The 16,857-nt window shown below is 37.2% G+C and overlaps 1 protein-coding gene across 3 annotated transcripts in view; it reads left to right on the top strand.

Moving 5' to 3' along the window:
* Positions 1–12,282: 12,282 nt before the first annotated feature.
* The window catches only part of LOC127119989 (protein SULFUR DEFICIENCY-INDUCED 1), a 79,547-nt gene continuing 74,972 nt past the window's right edge, over positions 12,283–16,857 (top strand). For 2 of the 3 annotated variants that reach the window (XM_051050375.1, XM_051050373.1), the window contains exons 1-2: positions 12,283–12,597; positions 13,468–13,680. In XM_051050375.1, coding sequence (XP_050906332.1) covers positions 12,481–12,597; positions 13,468–13,680 — 330 coding nt within the window. In that variant the 5' untranslated portion in view covers positions 12,283–12,480. The remainder of the gene's footprint in view (positions 12,598–13,467; positions 13,681–16,857) is intronic. The other variant, XM_051050374.1, reaches the window with a different exon arrangement.

The raw sequence follows: 16,857 nt of genomic DNA, 5'->3' as shown, positions 1-16,857 counted from the left end.
GATGCCGACCTCTGTTGGGGAATAGCTGGCTGTGCCGGGGAATACTGCCAACTTCTTCTGGGGAAAAACAGGCTTGCTGGGGGAAGAGAATTGGTAGTGGATTCATTGGAAGCATGATTAGACCTTATCCTCGATCCTGAAGTCTTGTAGTAATTGCTATTGCTATTCTATGCATGTATTTTGGTAAACATTGGTCATATTCAAATGCATATATTAATTCAAATTAAATCAATGGACGTTTACGCAAACAAAACAGAAAAAGAAAAAAAAACAAAAGCATCTTTTGAAAGAAGGTTGTATTGATTTTGAAAGAAGGCCTATAAACAGACAATTTGTGTACAAGGAGACAGAAATCCTAGTAAGAGGAAATTGTCGAAAACAAAGAGAAAGCTATGTGGAAGAAGTCCTATTGATTTTAATTCCACTACTGTCATCATGTCTTCAAGCATCTCATCTCCTGCTGTCGGATAGAGGTGATTGGCTTGTTCAGTCCCTTGAACTTGGTTGAAGCTGACAGAGAACGGGACAAAGCACAACAAGTTCTCTCGAGCAGTGAGTATCTTGTTTCACAGTCGGTAAACTTTTTGCTCAGGTAGTATATGGCATGCTCTTTTCGACCAGACTCGTCATGTTGCCCCAATACGCACCCCATTGAATTTTCTAACACGGTCAAATACATGATTAGAGGTCTTCCTTCAACTGGTGGTATCAGAATCGGAGGTTCCTGGAGGTAGTTCTTGATTTTGTCAAAAGCTTCTTGGCATTCGTCATTCCATATCATCTCTTGATTCTTCCTCAGCAATTTGAAGATGGGTTTGCAGGTAGCGGTCAAGTGGGAGATAAATCGAGCAACGTAGTTCAAGCGTCCCAAGAAACCTCTGACTTCTTTCTCTGTACGGGGAACTGGCATTTCTTGAATAGCTTTCACTTTAGCCGGGTCAACCTCAATTCCTTTACCGCTGACAATAAAGCCCAGGAGTTTACCGGATCTTACTCCAAAAGTGCATTTGCTCGGATTCAATCTCAACTTGTACTTCTTCAACCTCTCGAACAGTTTGTATAAATGGTCGAGATGTTCTTCTTCAGTATGAGATCTAGCTATCATGTCATCCACATATACTTCTATCTCATGATGGATCATATCATGGAACAAAACCACCATAGCACGCTGGTACGTTGCCCCGGCGTTCTTTAGACCGAATGGCATTACTTTGTAACAGAAAGTGCCCCATTGCGTCACAAACGTAGTTTTCTCCATGTCCTCAGGTGCCATCTTAATCTGGTTATAACCCGAGAATCCATCCATGAATGAGAATACCTTGTGTTGAGCGGTGTTATCTACCAGAACATCAATGTGCGGGAGTGGAAAGTCATCTTTGGGACTTGCTTTATTCAAATCTCTGTAATCTACGCACATTCGCACCTTACCATCCTTCTTTGGCACTGGCACCACATTGGCAACCCATTGAGGATAAGAAGTAACGGCTAGGAAACCGGCATTGAATTGTTTCATAACCTCGGCTTTGATTTTCTCAGACATTTCAGGACGCATGCGGCGAACCTTTTGCTTGACAGGACGACAGTCTTCCTTCATAGGCAGCCGATGCACTACTATGTCAGTATCCAATCCTGGCATGTCTTCATAAGACCAGGCGAAAACCTCTACATAGTCATGTAACATCCGAATCAGTCTTTCTTTGACACTGTTTTCCAAATCTGCTCCTATTTTGACTTCTTTTCTGTCTACCTCAGTACCCAGATTTACAATTTCGAGGGACTCTTTATGCGGCTGTATAGTCCTTTCCTCTTGCAGTAATAGTCTGGCAAGCTCTCCAGGGACTTCACAATCTTCCTCACTTCCATCTTCGGCTTGGTAGATTGGATTTTCAAAGTCATAATGAACAGTAGCGGAATTATTATCAATAGGATCCAGAGTGGATACGGATCTGCAATTTGTTACGTGAGTGTGTGTAAGAAAGCATAGCTTGTTTGAAAGACGACAGGAAAAATAAAGAGCGCAATATTTGAATGCGAAAAAGTCCATTGATTTATTGAATATGAATATGCTTATGAAATGACAAAACCCTTAACAAATTAGCTATTGTGCCCCGGGCGTAGACACAATGCTTTAAGAAGTTCAATTGAAAAATTAAAGATTTGCAATACTAAATGGACAATAACAATTACTCCTGACTAAAGGAGATCGGGATAATGTCTTCAGCCTTCCAATTATTGAGTCCGTCGCCAATTGTTGGGTAGATCCAGCTATCCAGGTCGCCATCACTGTCGGCATCTTCTACAGCATTAATTTGACTCTTGTCAGAGCTGAACCCCAGGCCAAATTTGTCAGACTTGTACGGTACGCTGATCAATTGTCCCCAGCCAGTACGACCACCATCTTCAACCACGGCTTGAGCGTCCTTCAGAGAAATCATAGCAGGAGGAGCACGAATAACCTTGGGTACACAGGAAGTCGGCTTAAGGACAGGATTGGTCGGAGGAACTACTTCAAATGACTGACAAGGGGTCTCAATGAATTCACCGTCCATCTCGACGTATCTGAAGGTATGCACACTACTGACAATGTACTCTTCTTCTCCACACACGGTGACAATTTTACCCTTTGTGGGATACCTCAACTTTTGATGGAGAGACGAGGCTACAGCGCCTGCCCCATGAATCCAAGGGCGTCCCAGTAAGCAGGAATAGGCAGGACGAATGTTCATTACATGGAAGGTAGTGTTGAAGACTTGAGGTCCTATCTTGATAGGGAGAACAACTTCGCCGTGGACAACACTCTTTGCACCATCGTAAGCCCGCACCACAACGTCACTAGGTTTCAGTTCAATGCTTTTACAATCCAGCTTATCCAGCACAGCTGTCGGCAGCACATTCAAGGAAGAGCCATTATCGATCAACACATGAGACAAAGTGATTCCCCTACACTCAATGGAGATATGCAGGGCTTTATTGTGATTCTTTCCTGCTGGTGTCAGATCAACATCGGAAAAGCCTAGGCCATTGTCAACGGCCAAGTGAGCAACATAATTTTCGAACTGATCGACAGATGTTTCCTGAGGTACATGAGCGGTCTTCAAGAATTTTACCAATGCATTGGCATGAGATTCAGACGATAACAGCAAGGATAACATTGAGATCTTAGACGGGGTATGCCCCAACTGTTCTACCACATCAAAATCACTCTTGCGGATGATTTTCAACACTTCTTCCATTTCTCGTTTGGCCACGTCTTCAGTAGTAGCTTCAATCGGTGCCTCTGACGGGGAAGGGTTGACCGGTTCCTTTCCTCGGTTTTCGGGAACTGGAGGTGAGATCTCTGGAGAGAAGATCCTTCCGCTTCGAGTAACTTTACTAGTCCCAACAATGTCATTAGGATTAGCAGAATCACCAACTTGCTTTACGCCATGGATGTAAACATCACCTCCATAGTTCCACGGGATGGCTTTGCTTGAAGAATATGGTACTGGGCCGGGGGCAGTGATGATTAGAGGAGCTACCCTGGGCTCAGCAATAATCTTCACAGGTATTCTGGGAGCAGTAATCTTCACTGGAATCTTGGACCTCGCAATCACAGATACTTCTTCAATAGGGTTTTCCGTCTTAGAAACCCTTTCAAAGAGAATTGTACGATCGTCCATCAGCCGTTGAATACCATTCTTCAATTTCAAACAGTCTTCGGGCCGGAGTATGCAGAGATTGCAATCTTCAGTACAACCTGGAAATAAACCAGCTTGCAATAAATTCCTCTTTATGATCGGGAGAGGAGATGTTAAGTCCGTCACATTGGAAATGTGAGAATCGTCGTCCATAGCATTAACAGTCTTGTCATGGTTAGGCATAGGAGCGGTGATGACATTAGGAGTCTCCGGAGGCTCGAACTCAATTTCCCCAGCGTCGATCATGTTCTGAATCTTATTCTTCAACAGCCAACAATCGTTTGTATCATGCCCGGGGCTATCGGAGTGATATGCACACCTGGCATTGGGATTATAACGAGGCGAAGCAGTGTTGACATTTGCAGGAGGACCTCTGAGAGTGATTAAATTTACCTTCAGCATGCTTTGCAGTGCTTGTGCTAAAGTCATATTGAGCTTGGTAAACTGCCTTCTTGGTCTGTCTTGTCTTTGCTGGAAGTGTTGAGCTGGCGGGGCTGCGATTGTCACTGCTCCAACGGCGTGGTCACCATTTTTCTTATTGTGATTCCTGTGACCATACACAGCATTCGATTCGTTCTTCCCATGGTAGGACTTCTTACTGCTTGTAGAAGTAGCGACCTGTAATTTTCCACTTCGAATGCCGCTCTCCACCCGTTCACCTGTCAGTATAAGTTCAGTGAAGCCTGATGAAGAACTCCCCAGTAAGTGGCTATAGAATGGGCCAGTCAGGGTACCCATGAACAGGTCTACTAATTCTCGGTCAGTCATAGGGGGTTTGACCCTGCCGGCCAAATCTCTCCATTTCTGAGCATACTCTTTGAAGCTTTCTTTGGACCCCATAGCCATATTCTGCAACTGTAACCGAGTAGGTGCTAGCTCAGAATTATACTGGTACTGTTTATAAAATGCTGTTGCTAAATCAGTCCAGGTGCGGATGTCAGAGCTCTCGAGCTGGTAATACCATTCCAACTGAGTGCCAGACAGACTTTCTTGGAAGAAGTGGATCCACAGTTTCTTATCAGTGGTATGCGGCTGGATCTTTCTCACATAAGCCCTTAGATGCATCTGAGGACAAGACGCACCATCGTACTTAGTGAAAGTGGGGATTTTGAATTTGCGAGGAATGGTCACATCGGAGACCAGACCCAAACTTTCGAAATCCAGACCAGGTGTCTTCTGACCCTCCATGGCTAGCATGCGTTCTTCCAGCAATTTGTATTTGTCATCTCTTGGAGAGTACTGCTCATTCTCATACTCTTCATCATCATCCTCAGGGTTAGAGAAATCAGCATTCTCCTCCTCTGAATCATTCTCCGCCCCCTCTTCTGGACCATTCGGGATTCCAAATTTGATTCCCGTAGCCTGTCTTTTACGCCTTCTGCCCGGATTAATGAAGCTCACAACCTTTTTGTCCTTCTTCTTTTCAGCCAAAAGAGCCTTCAGTTCCTCCTGCCCCTTGGATAAGCTTAGCATCATGTCCTTGAACTGAGCATTCTGAGTCTGGAGATCTTTGACAGTTTGTTCGAGATCCATTTTTCTGTTTGCAATGAAGACCGTGAGAACATTGAACTTGTAGAATACCTGTTATGCAATGTTATGCTATGCAATGTATGAAATGTTTTCAAGGACTTTTGGAATTTAACTTTGCGTAAATCACCAACAAGAGAGAAATGTTTATCGCTAATTTCTTTGATCAATGTTTATTACAAAAGGAATGATAATAAAAATACAATGAAAGCTCAAGTCTCCCAGGGGCGACTTCTTTTTGGGCGAAGATACGCATTGAGTCTTCGTTCCTCATTAAGCTGACTGGTAAGTTCTAACACTTTCTTCCTTTCTGCGACGAACTGAGTCTCGAAAGTATCCCTTTCTTCTCTCAACTGGATCCAGGATCTCTTTAGTTCCTCAATGTTGGTAGGCATATCTGGATAAGGAATGATCTGAGGAGCACCTCCTTCAGCTTCAGGTTCGACAATCTGAGGTCCGATTGCAAGATATGGCATGACAAGTTCACGAGCTCTGGCGCGTACCCATCTGAGATAAGGTTCCATAGGAATAGAATTTTTCGGTCCTACCGTACCTCTCTTCACCATGCCCCAAGCTCGTACAAATCTTTGACATTGGCCTTGGGAATCGTTGTCATAGTCGAACACAATGCCCTCGATGATCATTTCATGTGGGCCATCTCTTCGAGCACAACCAAACTGTCGCAGAGCTAAAGCAGGATTGTAAGTAATACCTCCTCTTATTCCTAGGAGTGGTACATTAGGGAACTCGCCACAACGATCGATGATGGTAACATTTTCCTTGAACTGAGGACACCAACAGATGTCTGAATGGGAGGGTGACATTATCCTTTGAGACCATCTCAGATTTTGCTCATTCTTCAAGACTGATTGAGGAAGGTGTGAAATAAACCACCTAGACAATAGAGGTATGCAGCACATGAGAGTCCCTTGCTTTTTCATGGTACGAGTGTGGAGGGAATGCAGAATGTCTCCCAGCAAGGTAGGTACAGGGTTATGAGTGAGAAATATCTTAATAGCATTCATGTCTATGAATTGGTCTGGATTAGGGAATAACACCAAGCCATAGATTAGCAATGCCAGGATGTCTTCGAAAGCACGGCCGTTCATAACTTTTAAGAATTCTCGGGCCTTATTTGTCAGGAATTTGGCAAGTAAACCCTTAACTCCACTCCTTGTTACCCAATTAGCTTCGATGTCGGACTTCGTCATGTGTAAAGCTGCGGCAACCTCTTCAGATTTTGGCCTCTTTTCTAAACCACTGAAAGGTATTTGATCCAGGATAGGTATCCCAAGCAGCTGGGAGAATTCTTCTAATGTGGGTACCAACTGATAATCTGGGAAAGTGAAGCAATGATGTTTGGGATCGAAGAACTGGAATAGGACTCTCATCATATCTTCTTTGAAACCAGTGGTAACCAAATTGAGGAGATGACCGTGTTTCTTGATGAACTGAGCATGATCGGGAAGTTCTGACACTAAATCCTTGAGTTGAGGAGAGATTGCTACAAAATTGATCCGGATGGTCTTCCTGGAAGCCATAACCTGTTCAACAGAGCAAAGCTAAATTCCTAAGTCCTTGAAATGGTTAGTATGATGATGTTATGATGTTATGAGGTTATGAGGTTATGATGTTATGATGTTATGATGTTAAATAAATAACAAGCACAAGCAAGTCACACAACAATCATTCCTAGGTTTTAAGGCTTGCATGAGTTCCATAGGTAAGTACCCTCCCCGCTGAAGTTTGGTTGGTTCAACCTGTCCTAGAATAGTAACCGGGTTCTAGAAGGATCTCAGATCATCGACCTTTCTTTAGGTCCACTTCAGTGCAACACCCAGTGGTTGACCGAAGCTTCCCTAAAGTCCAATCTCAAAGAGTGTAGTATCGAGTATCAACCAACCTCAGTCGGAACCGAAGCCAGTTATCTCACTACTTTCTAATGGCTAGGATGGGTCAATTAGGGTTCTAAAGGTCTGGTTAATGCTTTGATGACACCACGCGGAAGCCAAATTTTTCCTCAAATAACATGAGGACCATCAGGACAACCAAAGTGTCACATTAACCGTAGCTATCATTTTGACCATTCCAGTATACGCCGGATAGTCGCGATGATCTATTGCTACTTACCTAAGGTACACTAGATCCGGGTGTAGGATCTTTCACTCAAAGCCCCCTTAAAAGAAGGAATGATAAAACATAAATGATTTTTTTTTTTTTAAGATGGACCTCTCTTTGTAGTCCCCAGCAGAGTCGCCAGTTCTGTCATACGGTGAACTGACTTTATTGGATTTTTAATCGCAATGTCGCGGTTAGCAAGAGTCGCCACCGACTTTTCTTTTATCCCATAAGGAAAGGTGGAAAAGAACAGGAAAGACCTTAATTTTAAATTCTTAGGTTCGGGAGGTACTTTATACAAAGGGAAGGTATTAGCATCCTTTGTATCCATGGTTATCCATGGGCTCTTAATTGCTCAATCATTTATGTTTTCTAGTTTGAAAAAGGTGGTTGAGAAATGTGTGAAAAATGTTTTGAAAATGAGAATTTAACTTTGTAATGATTCTTGCATGAATGTATACAAAGTGGTTATCCCGTATAGTTTTTGAAAGTAGTTTAGAAAAATATAACTCGGCAATGATCCTAGTACGGATGTATGCTAAGTGATGATTTTCCAAAAGATGTTTGAAAGGTGTGAGGTGTGAAAAGTATTTTTTTGTTATGAGTGAGCAATTAAGGTTATACCCGTCCGAGGTCTTTCCGGGCATTTCCTATCCTTATGAGGGTAAAACTGTCCTTACTATTGAGAAGTAAGTAGTTTTATCCTTGGGATGTAGAAGGGTCATCGTAGGGTCATCGATTGGTCATTGAAGGCAACAGTTGTGAGGATACCTTAGCATTCGAAGGGACGATCATCATTTAACCGTAGGCTACACCGAAGGGTCATCGAGGGACAAAATCGTATTTTCGAAGGCAACATCCGAGGGACTATGATGATTTAACCGAAGGGTCTTTGCTAAGGATATCCCCATATTCGCGGGACATGACCGTTATACCGTAATACCGTAGGGCAGCAAAGAGAGGTCCAAGATCGCTTATTTAAAGGTCATATTTTAAAGTCAATTAAGTAATTAAGTCCATACTAAAATCAATGCATTAAAATTAATACATTAAAATTAAGACGTTAAAATTAACACATTAAAATTAATTAGGCCACTTAGGGTGAGTCTCCACCAGGGTATCCCGCGAATAAAATGGAAGACCTAAACAGCAATCTTTTCCTGGGACATATGAACCTTTGCAAAATTCAGCAAACGGGTTAGAATACCAAATCAGGGTGCAATCGAGAGTTGCACCAAAGTAATAGGTAAACAAAGCATGGTTATGATAAAACAGGTCAGATGGGCAAAGATCAGAATAGGACGAAGAACAGCGGCATCCATTACAACAATTCAAAGTATCCAGGCATACTTAAGTTACATGCAAAACCTCAAATATATTTATGAATCTCAATTATGATATCACATGTGAATTAGGAACATAAAGCGATAATAGTAACGCAAACCTGTTTGCAATTGAGTCGCAACCTTGAATTGGCCGATCGGATAGAATTGAGCGGAGGTGACCTTGCTGCCGCCGTAAGATTAGATTCGGTAAAAAGGCACACAATAGTTTCCGTTGTAGAAACTATTGTGCGAAAAGAATTAACTAAATACCAAAAGGGAATCCGGAATTGCAAAAGAAATAGTGTAGCACTTGTAAAACACAATGCCTAAGCTGCTGGAAAAGAAGAAAAAATGCAAAGGCGAAAACGGCAAAGGAAAAAGAATCTCGGAAAAAAGCCCTCTTTTAGGTTTTCAAGGCGGCTATTTATATTGTTGTCATTAGGTCATGCCTGCTGCCAAAAAAAGTCTTCAACACGTACGTGGATATAGGGCCCAACGGATCTTCAAGTCTCCGAAGCGTTGCCTGCGCCCACAAAGTAGGGGAATGGTGTGACGTTCGTCACACCATGTGTGACGCCCGTCACAGGGGTAGGCGTGACGCTCGTCACAGCCTCTGTGACGCTCGTCACAGATGCCACACCCGTGTTCTTGTACTTTGGGTTGGGCTTTGCTGTTTGGTTCGTTTTCTTTCTTTTTGAACCCCTTTTCCTCCGCTTCCAAATAAACCACTTTCATATTATCACTAGGTGAGCGTGTAGCGAGTAGGCCATTTTGGGTCATTCGCGAGCTGGGCCTTTGTTCCTTTAAGTGTCATAAAAATGAGTCGGAGCGCCCTGAAATGTCTTGAAATATTAATGGGCAAATTTTGGGGTATGACAGCTGCCCCTGTTCAATATTCTTGAACCGAGAGAGTAGAATGGTATGTGCACCATTCGTGGTCTGGAGGTGGAAGATTATTGAACACTAGAATGCCCCGAAAATTTGCGCTTGTCAATTGGTCTTGATGGAGATGGGCTTAAAGATGCCATCCAGGAAGTTTGATGATGGGAGCTTCAGACTGTGTCGTACGTTAGACGATATCTGAAGACATGGGTGTCATACGGGTCATACGCTAGATCGTATAGTGAATCATCCATCATGCTGTTGACTTCGCTGGGGAGTCAGAGTATGCTGTATACTGCTGGGGATAAGGGATCAGAATGAATCATACACTGGACCGTATCTGAATACCAGAGTGAGCTGTTCATTAGGCAGATGACTTTGATGGGGATGAAAGATCAGAACGAATCGTACGCTAGATCGTTTCTGAGTTGCAGATAGAGCCGTCCGTTAGGCTGAATCTGCTTGAAGAGGGAGTAGTCGTATACCAGACTACCATTCAGGAATGTACCTGTCCGAAGGTAGCACCTGAGCAAGGGAGTAGCCGTATACCAGACTACCATTTAGGAATGTACCTGTCCGAAGGTAGCACCTGAGCAAGGAAGTAGCCGTATACCAGACTACCATTCAGGAATGTACCTGTCCGAAGGTAGCACCTGAGCAAGGGAGTAGTCGTATACCAGACTACCATTCAGGAATGTACCTGTCCGAAGGTAGCACCTGAGCAAGAGAGTAGTCGTATACCAGACTACCATTCAGGAATGTACCTGTCCGAAGGTAGCACCTGAGCAAGGGAGTAGTCGTATGCCAGACTACCATTCAGGAATGTACCTGTCCGAAGGTAGCACCTGAGTAAGGGAGTAGTCGTATACTAGACTACCATTCAGGAATGTACCTGTCTGAAGGTAGCACCTGAGTAAGGGAGTAGTCGTATACTAGACTACCATTCAGAAATGTACCTGTCCGAAGGTAGCATCTGAGCAAGGGAGTAGTCGTATACCAGACTACCATTCAGGAATGTACCTGTCCGAAGGTAGCACCTGAGCAAGGGAGTAGCCGTATACCAGACTACCATTCAGGAATGTACCTGTCCGAAGGTAGCACCTGAGCAAGGGAGTAGCCGTATACCAGGCTACCATTCAGGAATGTACCTGTCCGAAGGTAGCACCTGAGTAAGGGAGTAGTCGTATACTAGACTACCATTCAGAAATGTACCTGTCCGAAGGTAGCATCTGAGGAGATAAAGGTCTAACTTGGTCGTACATTAGACAGTATTTGAGTGGTATTTGAAGATTTGAAGGTCTAACTTGGTCGTACATTAGACTGTCTTTGAGTTATTGGAGGTCAGAATGGATCATACGCTAGATCGTATCTGAGTTGAAGGAGTCATATGTTGAGAAGAATCAGGATGAACCGTACGCTAGGCTATATCTGATAGTATTTGCCACAATTTACTGGGGATGGGCTTATAGATGCCATCGTTAGGAGGATGTCAGAATGAATGGTGACATGGAGTATATCCGAAAGATGTAGTTGAATCCTGAATGTAATTGATAAGGATGCCCGTCTGAATGGACCTTTGTTTTGATTGTATCAAGAGGATAATTAACCTGAAAAATAAAGTTAGCTTCATGCCATGTCATGATGCATGAGATGCAAATGTTGTATGCATGCGTGGGCTGTGAAATGATGTAATGAGTGAATTATGCGTCTGAAATAAATGCGAACATTGTATGCATGTATATGTTATGAAATGATGTAATGTATATGATGCGGAATGAACATTGTATGTAGGTATGTGATGTGAAGTGATGTAATGAATGCCCTATGTGTCTGAAACGTTCCTCCAGGGGACTCTACTGGGGAAACAAATCTCAGTCTTCGGGTCGGAGATATTTGTATTGATGACCCTGTCTCAGCTGGGGGATTTGATTTCTGTCTGATGGTAGAGATATTCAACAGAGCCTGGCTGGGGATGGATGAGATGATCAATCTGTCTGATGATGCCGACCTCTGTTGGGGAATAGCTGGCTGTGCCGGGGAATACTGCCAACTTCTTCTGGGGAAAAACAGGCTTGCTGGGGGAAGAGAATTGGTAGTGGATTCATTGGAAGCATGATTAGACCTTATCCTCGATCCTGAAGTCTTGTAGTAATTGCTATTGCTATTCTATGCATGTATTTTGGTAAACATTGGTCATATTCAAATGCATATATTAATTCAAATTAAATCAATGGACGTTTACGCAAACAAAACAGAAAAAGAAAAAAAAACAAAAGCATCTTTTGAAAGAAGGTTGTATTGATTTTGAAAGAAGGCCTATAAACAGACAATTTGTGTACAAGGAGACAGAAATCCTAGTAAGAGGAAATTGTCGAAAACAAAGAGAAAGCTATGTGGAAGAAGTCCTATTGATTTTAATTCCACTACTGTCATCATGTCTTCAAGCATCTCATCTCCTGCTGTCGGATAGAGGTGATTGGCTTGTTCAGTCCCTTGAACTTGGTTGAAGCATCTCATCATATTTTTTATTATAATATTTTCTTACAAGATATATATATATATATATAATTTTAATAAAAAATCATACAGAAAAATTAAGACATGTGAAGTTTGAATTAAAATATTATAAATATAATTTGACTAACCATACACATTCGATAATCCAAATTTTGTATCATACACATTATATAACTTATTAATAATAATAATAATAATTATTAATAATAAAAAAACTATAAAACAATAGTTTTTTTTTTAAATGCCACATGTCAAAAACCATTTAGCATTGGAAGCATGATGTCATATAGAATCAAGCCTCAATTCGTTCCACATTCTTTCACAGTGGTTAGCATCCCAGGTTCCTTGTACTATATATTTTCCTATGTCCTGAGTTTTTCTTTATGAGGTGCATGTGCCTTCAAAACAAAGGCCTCTATCTTTCGTGACAGAAAATGGAAGGAGTTAGTGTCTTGAAGAAAAGTTCTAACAGAAAGAAACATGATCTTTATCATGTTATCCATAAAGTTCCTTTTGGTGATAGTCCTTGTGTCAAAGCCAAACATGCTCAGGTATGGTATCTATATACCCTTTCAAAAATTTCACTTTTGATTTTTATCTGCATCATTTTGTCTCTGAAAATTGCACCATTTCCTCATAATTCTATGTTGTATTTTAATGATTATTTGTATTTTTTTATTTTATTTTTAGTTATTAATATTTTAGATTTAAGTGTAAGACATTTTCAACTTTTAATTTACTTGTGAATAATGATATGAATGTACCTGTGAATTCAATTGGAGGATAAAGATCAAAAAGCAGATATAGTATATTTTTAGAAGTCGATTAATGTTGGAGACAAAGTAGATACTGCTTTGAAAGATATGACTGGTGTGTGATAAATCAATTAGATAGAACTGAAGAAGCTATTGAGGCCTTCAAATGTTCTAGAGATCTTTGCTCCAAACATTTTCAAGAATCCATTGATAATGTTGTTATCGATAATTACAAGGTAGTATAAATCATATTTTAGTAATTTACAGAAAAAGACACTGATTGTCTGATGATCAGACACAAGTAATAACTTTAGTTAATGTGTTATAGTGATTTATCAGAGCACAAACATTGCACAGAACACTATAAAAAAACACAAGTAATTAATGTGATATAGATCAGAGCACAGACATTGTACAGAATACTTATAATAAAAACACTGAAAATCTGACCCAAATAATAAATACAATATGACAAAACATTCCTGATTTGACATATTTAATATTTTTAATAAATACATATCAATTTATTAACATATTAGAGAGATTGAAACAAATATTGATTTATTCGTAAGTGTTATTTATCTCAAACTGTAGTTTTAGTTAATATGTTATTTACCAAATCAGATGTCATTTTTGTAAGGAATTAATTTTTGTTGGAATTAACAGAAATGTGGAATAGTAGAGGAGCAAATTGATTTATCTAAAAGAAAGCTAAAACTTATATATCAAGGAGATGACTTCAATGGAAGGATTACAAATACTTCTTATTCTAAACTTATATATCAAGGAGATGACTTTAATGGAAAGACTACAAATACTTCTCGTTCTAATGGCAAGAAGTTCCAAGTTTCAATCAACCAAGAAACTGCAAGACTATTGGTACTTAAATCTTTCACTATTTTTAATCTAACTTTACACTGTTTTCTTTTTCTTAGATTATTGACTCCTTAAAATATGCTTAATCAGACAATCACGTTATGAAGAAGCCTATTTAGTTATTGAAGAAGTTTTGCAAGGAAAACTTCAAGGTTCTGATGAAATTAAGTTCATAAATAAAGCTGAGGAATTGCTTACAGAGTTGAATGCAAAATTGCCACAACCTAAGTTTATGGATGATTTAGGTCTTGATGATGATCTTGTGAAGGAAATTGATGGGTCACTTAATGTATGGAGTCATATTAGATCCAGAAGACTTCCCATCTTTGAGGAAATATCTTCTTTTAGGGATAATTGACATATTGATAAGTTTTTAATTGGTTGTGTTGTATATTGTTTTCTTGTTTTTCCTTTGTTTTTTCTCATTAAAATTGTGAGAATAAATGTATAATAAGGTTCGCTTGCTTGATAATTTAATTAAATTATATTTTAGTTATGTGATGATAAAATCTTTGTTAAGATTTGAGAAATATTAATATGTTTGCTCTTTATTGAATTTTAATTCTTCATAATTTTTTATATAACTAAATAGTGAGGTGTTGATATAATAGTTTCTATCTCTCTTTATTTGTTAACACTTGCCTGCTACGCTATAATTGTCCTATAATATTTGAAAAGAAGTTTAAGTAATGAATTGTCATAGTCTAAAATTCTTATGCATAATAAATTTTGATTATAGAAACACATTAGCTCTAAGTTCTTAGAAATTTATTTTAATTTTTCTAGTTTTGTGTAAGGTTATCTCAAAGTGTTTAATTTTTTTATTAAAAACTTTCATCATAATAATTTGTAGAGAATTATTAAAATAAATATGATATTCTTGTAAACCTCAAAAAAAGTAAAATATATTTATTAAAATTATAATTATAATAGAATAAAAAAAGCTATTTTCTATATTTATTAAAAACTTTCATCATAATATGAATTTGTAACATAATAAAGCTATTTTCTATATGAAAAATATATTTGAATATAATAATAAAGTGTTGTCTAAAATAATATACTACTTTTTATGTGTATAAAGGTTTGAAAACGTAATCTATGTTTAAATATATTTTTTAGTTGAATATAATATAAATTAAAAATCGTTGTTGTCTATAGTTCCATCTTAAGATAGGTTGTAATATGCAAAATAATTACATAATATAAAATATAATACAAAATTAATTTTATTTTTAGTAGGAGAAATATATAAATAATAATATGTAATTTATTTATTAAATAAAAAAAATTCATGAAGGTTTAAATGCATTTTTTATATAACTAAATTTATGAATATCCTAGAAAATCAACATAGTTATTAATGTGCAAAATATATAGAATCAAGATATTTAATAATTTGACTTAAATGTCAATTCTGTTATTTATTGTATATTGAATTCATTTCTTAGAAAACCAAATATATTTTTAATAAATCTCTATAGAATGAGTGTCACTAAGAATTTATAAACCTTTGTTTAGAAAACAAATACCTATTTTATTTATAAATGCATTTATAAATATAAAAATGAATACTACAAATTGATTTACTATACTCTTTTTTTCACCATCAAATGATTAATTGGGTTTAAGAGTAAGTTTTGTCATTAATTTGTTCCAATTTCCTCTTGATTACAATTGCGGAGATCTAACCATGGTCATTCCGATCGAATTTAGCGTCAATCATCTAACAATTAATATTTACAATAATTATCATAAAATTACATTATATTTATATATATATATATATATATATATATATATATATATATATATATATATTAAATTATATTTATAAATAATAGTTACAATTAAATCACAGATCGAAACTAGATGAATAAATCCTTTGAATGAGAATATATATATTTGAAAATTATAAGGTGTATTCTAACTATAATTAATGTAAGGGAAGAGAAATAGTAAATTATAACTATTAATTGAAGGATACAATTGGAAAATAAAGATTAAAATTGTATTGAAAATTTATTTTAAGACAAATAATTTTTGAAAATGCGCCATTATTTTTGGGACAGAGGGATTAATGTAATTGAATATGCAAAATATAACTGATTAACATAATAATCACACTTAAATGTTAATTATGATAGTAACTAATACTCCCTCCGTTTTTTATTATAAGTAGTTTTTGACTTTTCACACATATTAAGAAATGTAATAATTATGGTATAAAAAAGAGAAATTATGAATGATTTTACAAAATTGTCCTTCATTAATGGTATTGAAAAGATAAATTGACATAATTAAAAGAAGAGATAATAATAAATATTTAAGAGTATAATAGGAAACATAACATTAATGATTCATTGGTATTATAAAGCGACATATATTGTGGTACAAAATATTTTTCCAAAGCGACTTATAATAAAAAACGGAGGTAGTAATAAATAATTTAATTACTATTTTTTTTAAACGAATACATTATATGAAGGCAAATTTCTTTTTCTTTGTCAAGATATGAAGGCAAATTTCTAATAAGAATAAATAAAAATATAATACTAAAAAATATTAAAGTTTAATAAGTGTTATGGTGTGAAATTAGTATTTTTAAATGTTTTTAAATTTTAGTTAAAGTAAGTTGAATTGTTTTTAGTCGGATAGAACTTGAGAATGGTGTACATTTATATACACACAATTTTTTTATCTATTTGAGAGACAATTCTATATTAATAAATTGATGAAAGAAATTAAATTTATTTGTATTTGGGGGAATGTATAAAAAATTATATTTAAATTAATTAATAAAGAAATAAATTTTTTATAGATAAATTCTCAATGAATAAAGTCTTCAGAATGCATTTTTTTTAATAATAAAATCTATGAATATCATAAAAAAAAATATAACTATCAGTCTGAAAATTATATCGGATTAAGATAATGATATCAATTAAATTTTAATTACGATAGTAGTTAATAACAATAATTTTATTAGTGAATAAATAATTTTGCAATAAAATATATTGGTATGAAAGTATATTTTTTAATTAAGAAATAATTAGAACTCTAAACTAAAAAGAAACAATATAATATTCAAGTTTTGATTTTGCAATATTAAAGTAAACGTATCATTTGATTATGCTCAAAAATATTAAAAAGAAAATGTTAATCCATAACAAATATGGA

The sequence above is a fragment of the Lathyrus oleraceus genome, chromosome 2 (assembly GCF_024323335.1).
Source record: "Lathyrus oleraceus cultivar Zhongwan6 chromosome 2, CAAS_Psat_ZW6_1.0, whole genome shotgun sequence".
In the NCBI taxonomy this organism is placed as follows: domain Eukaryota; kingdom Viridiplantae; phylum Streptophyta; class Magnoliopsida; order Fabales; family Fabaceae; genus Lathyrus; species Lathyrus oleraceus.
This window is presented reverse-complemented; position numbering and strand designations above follow the sequence as displayed.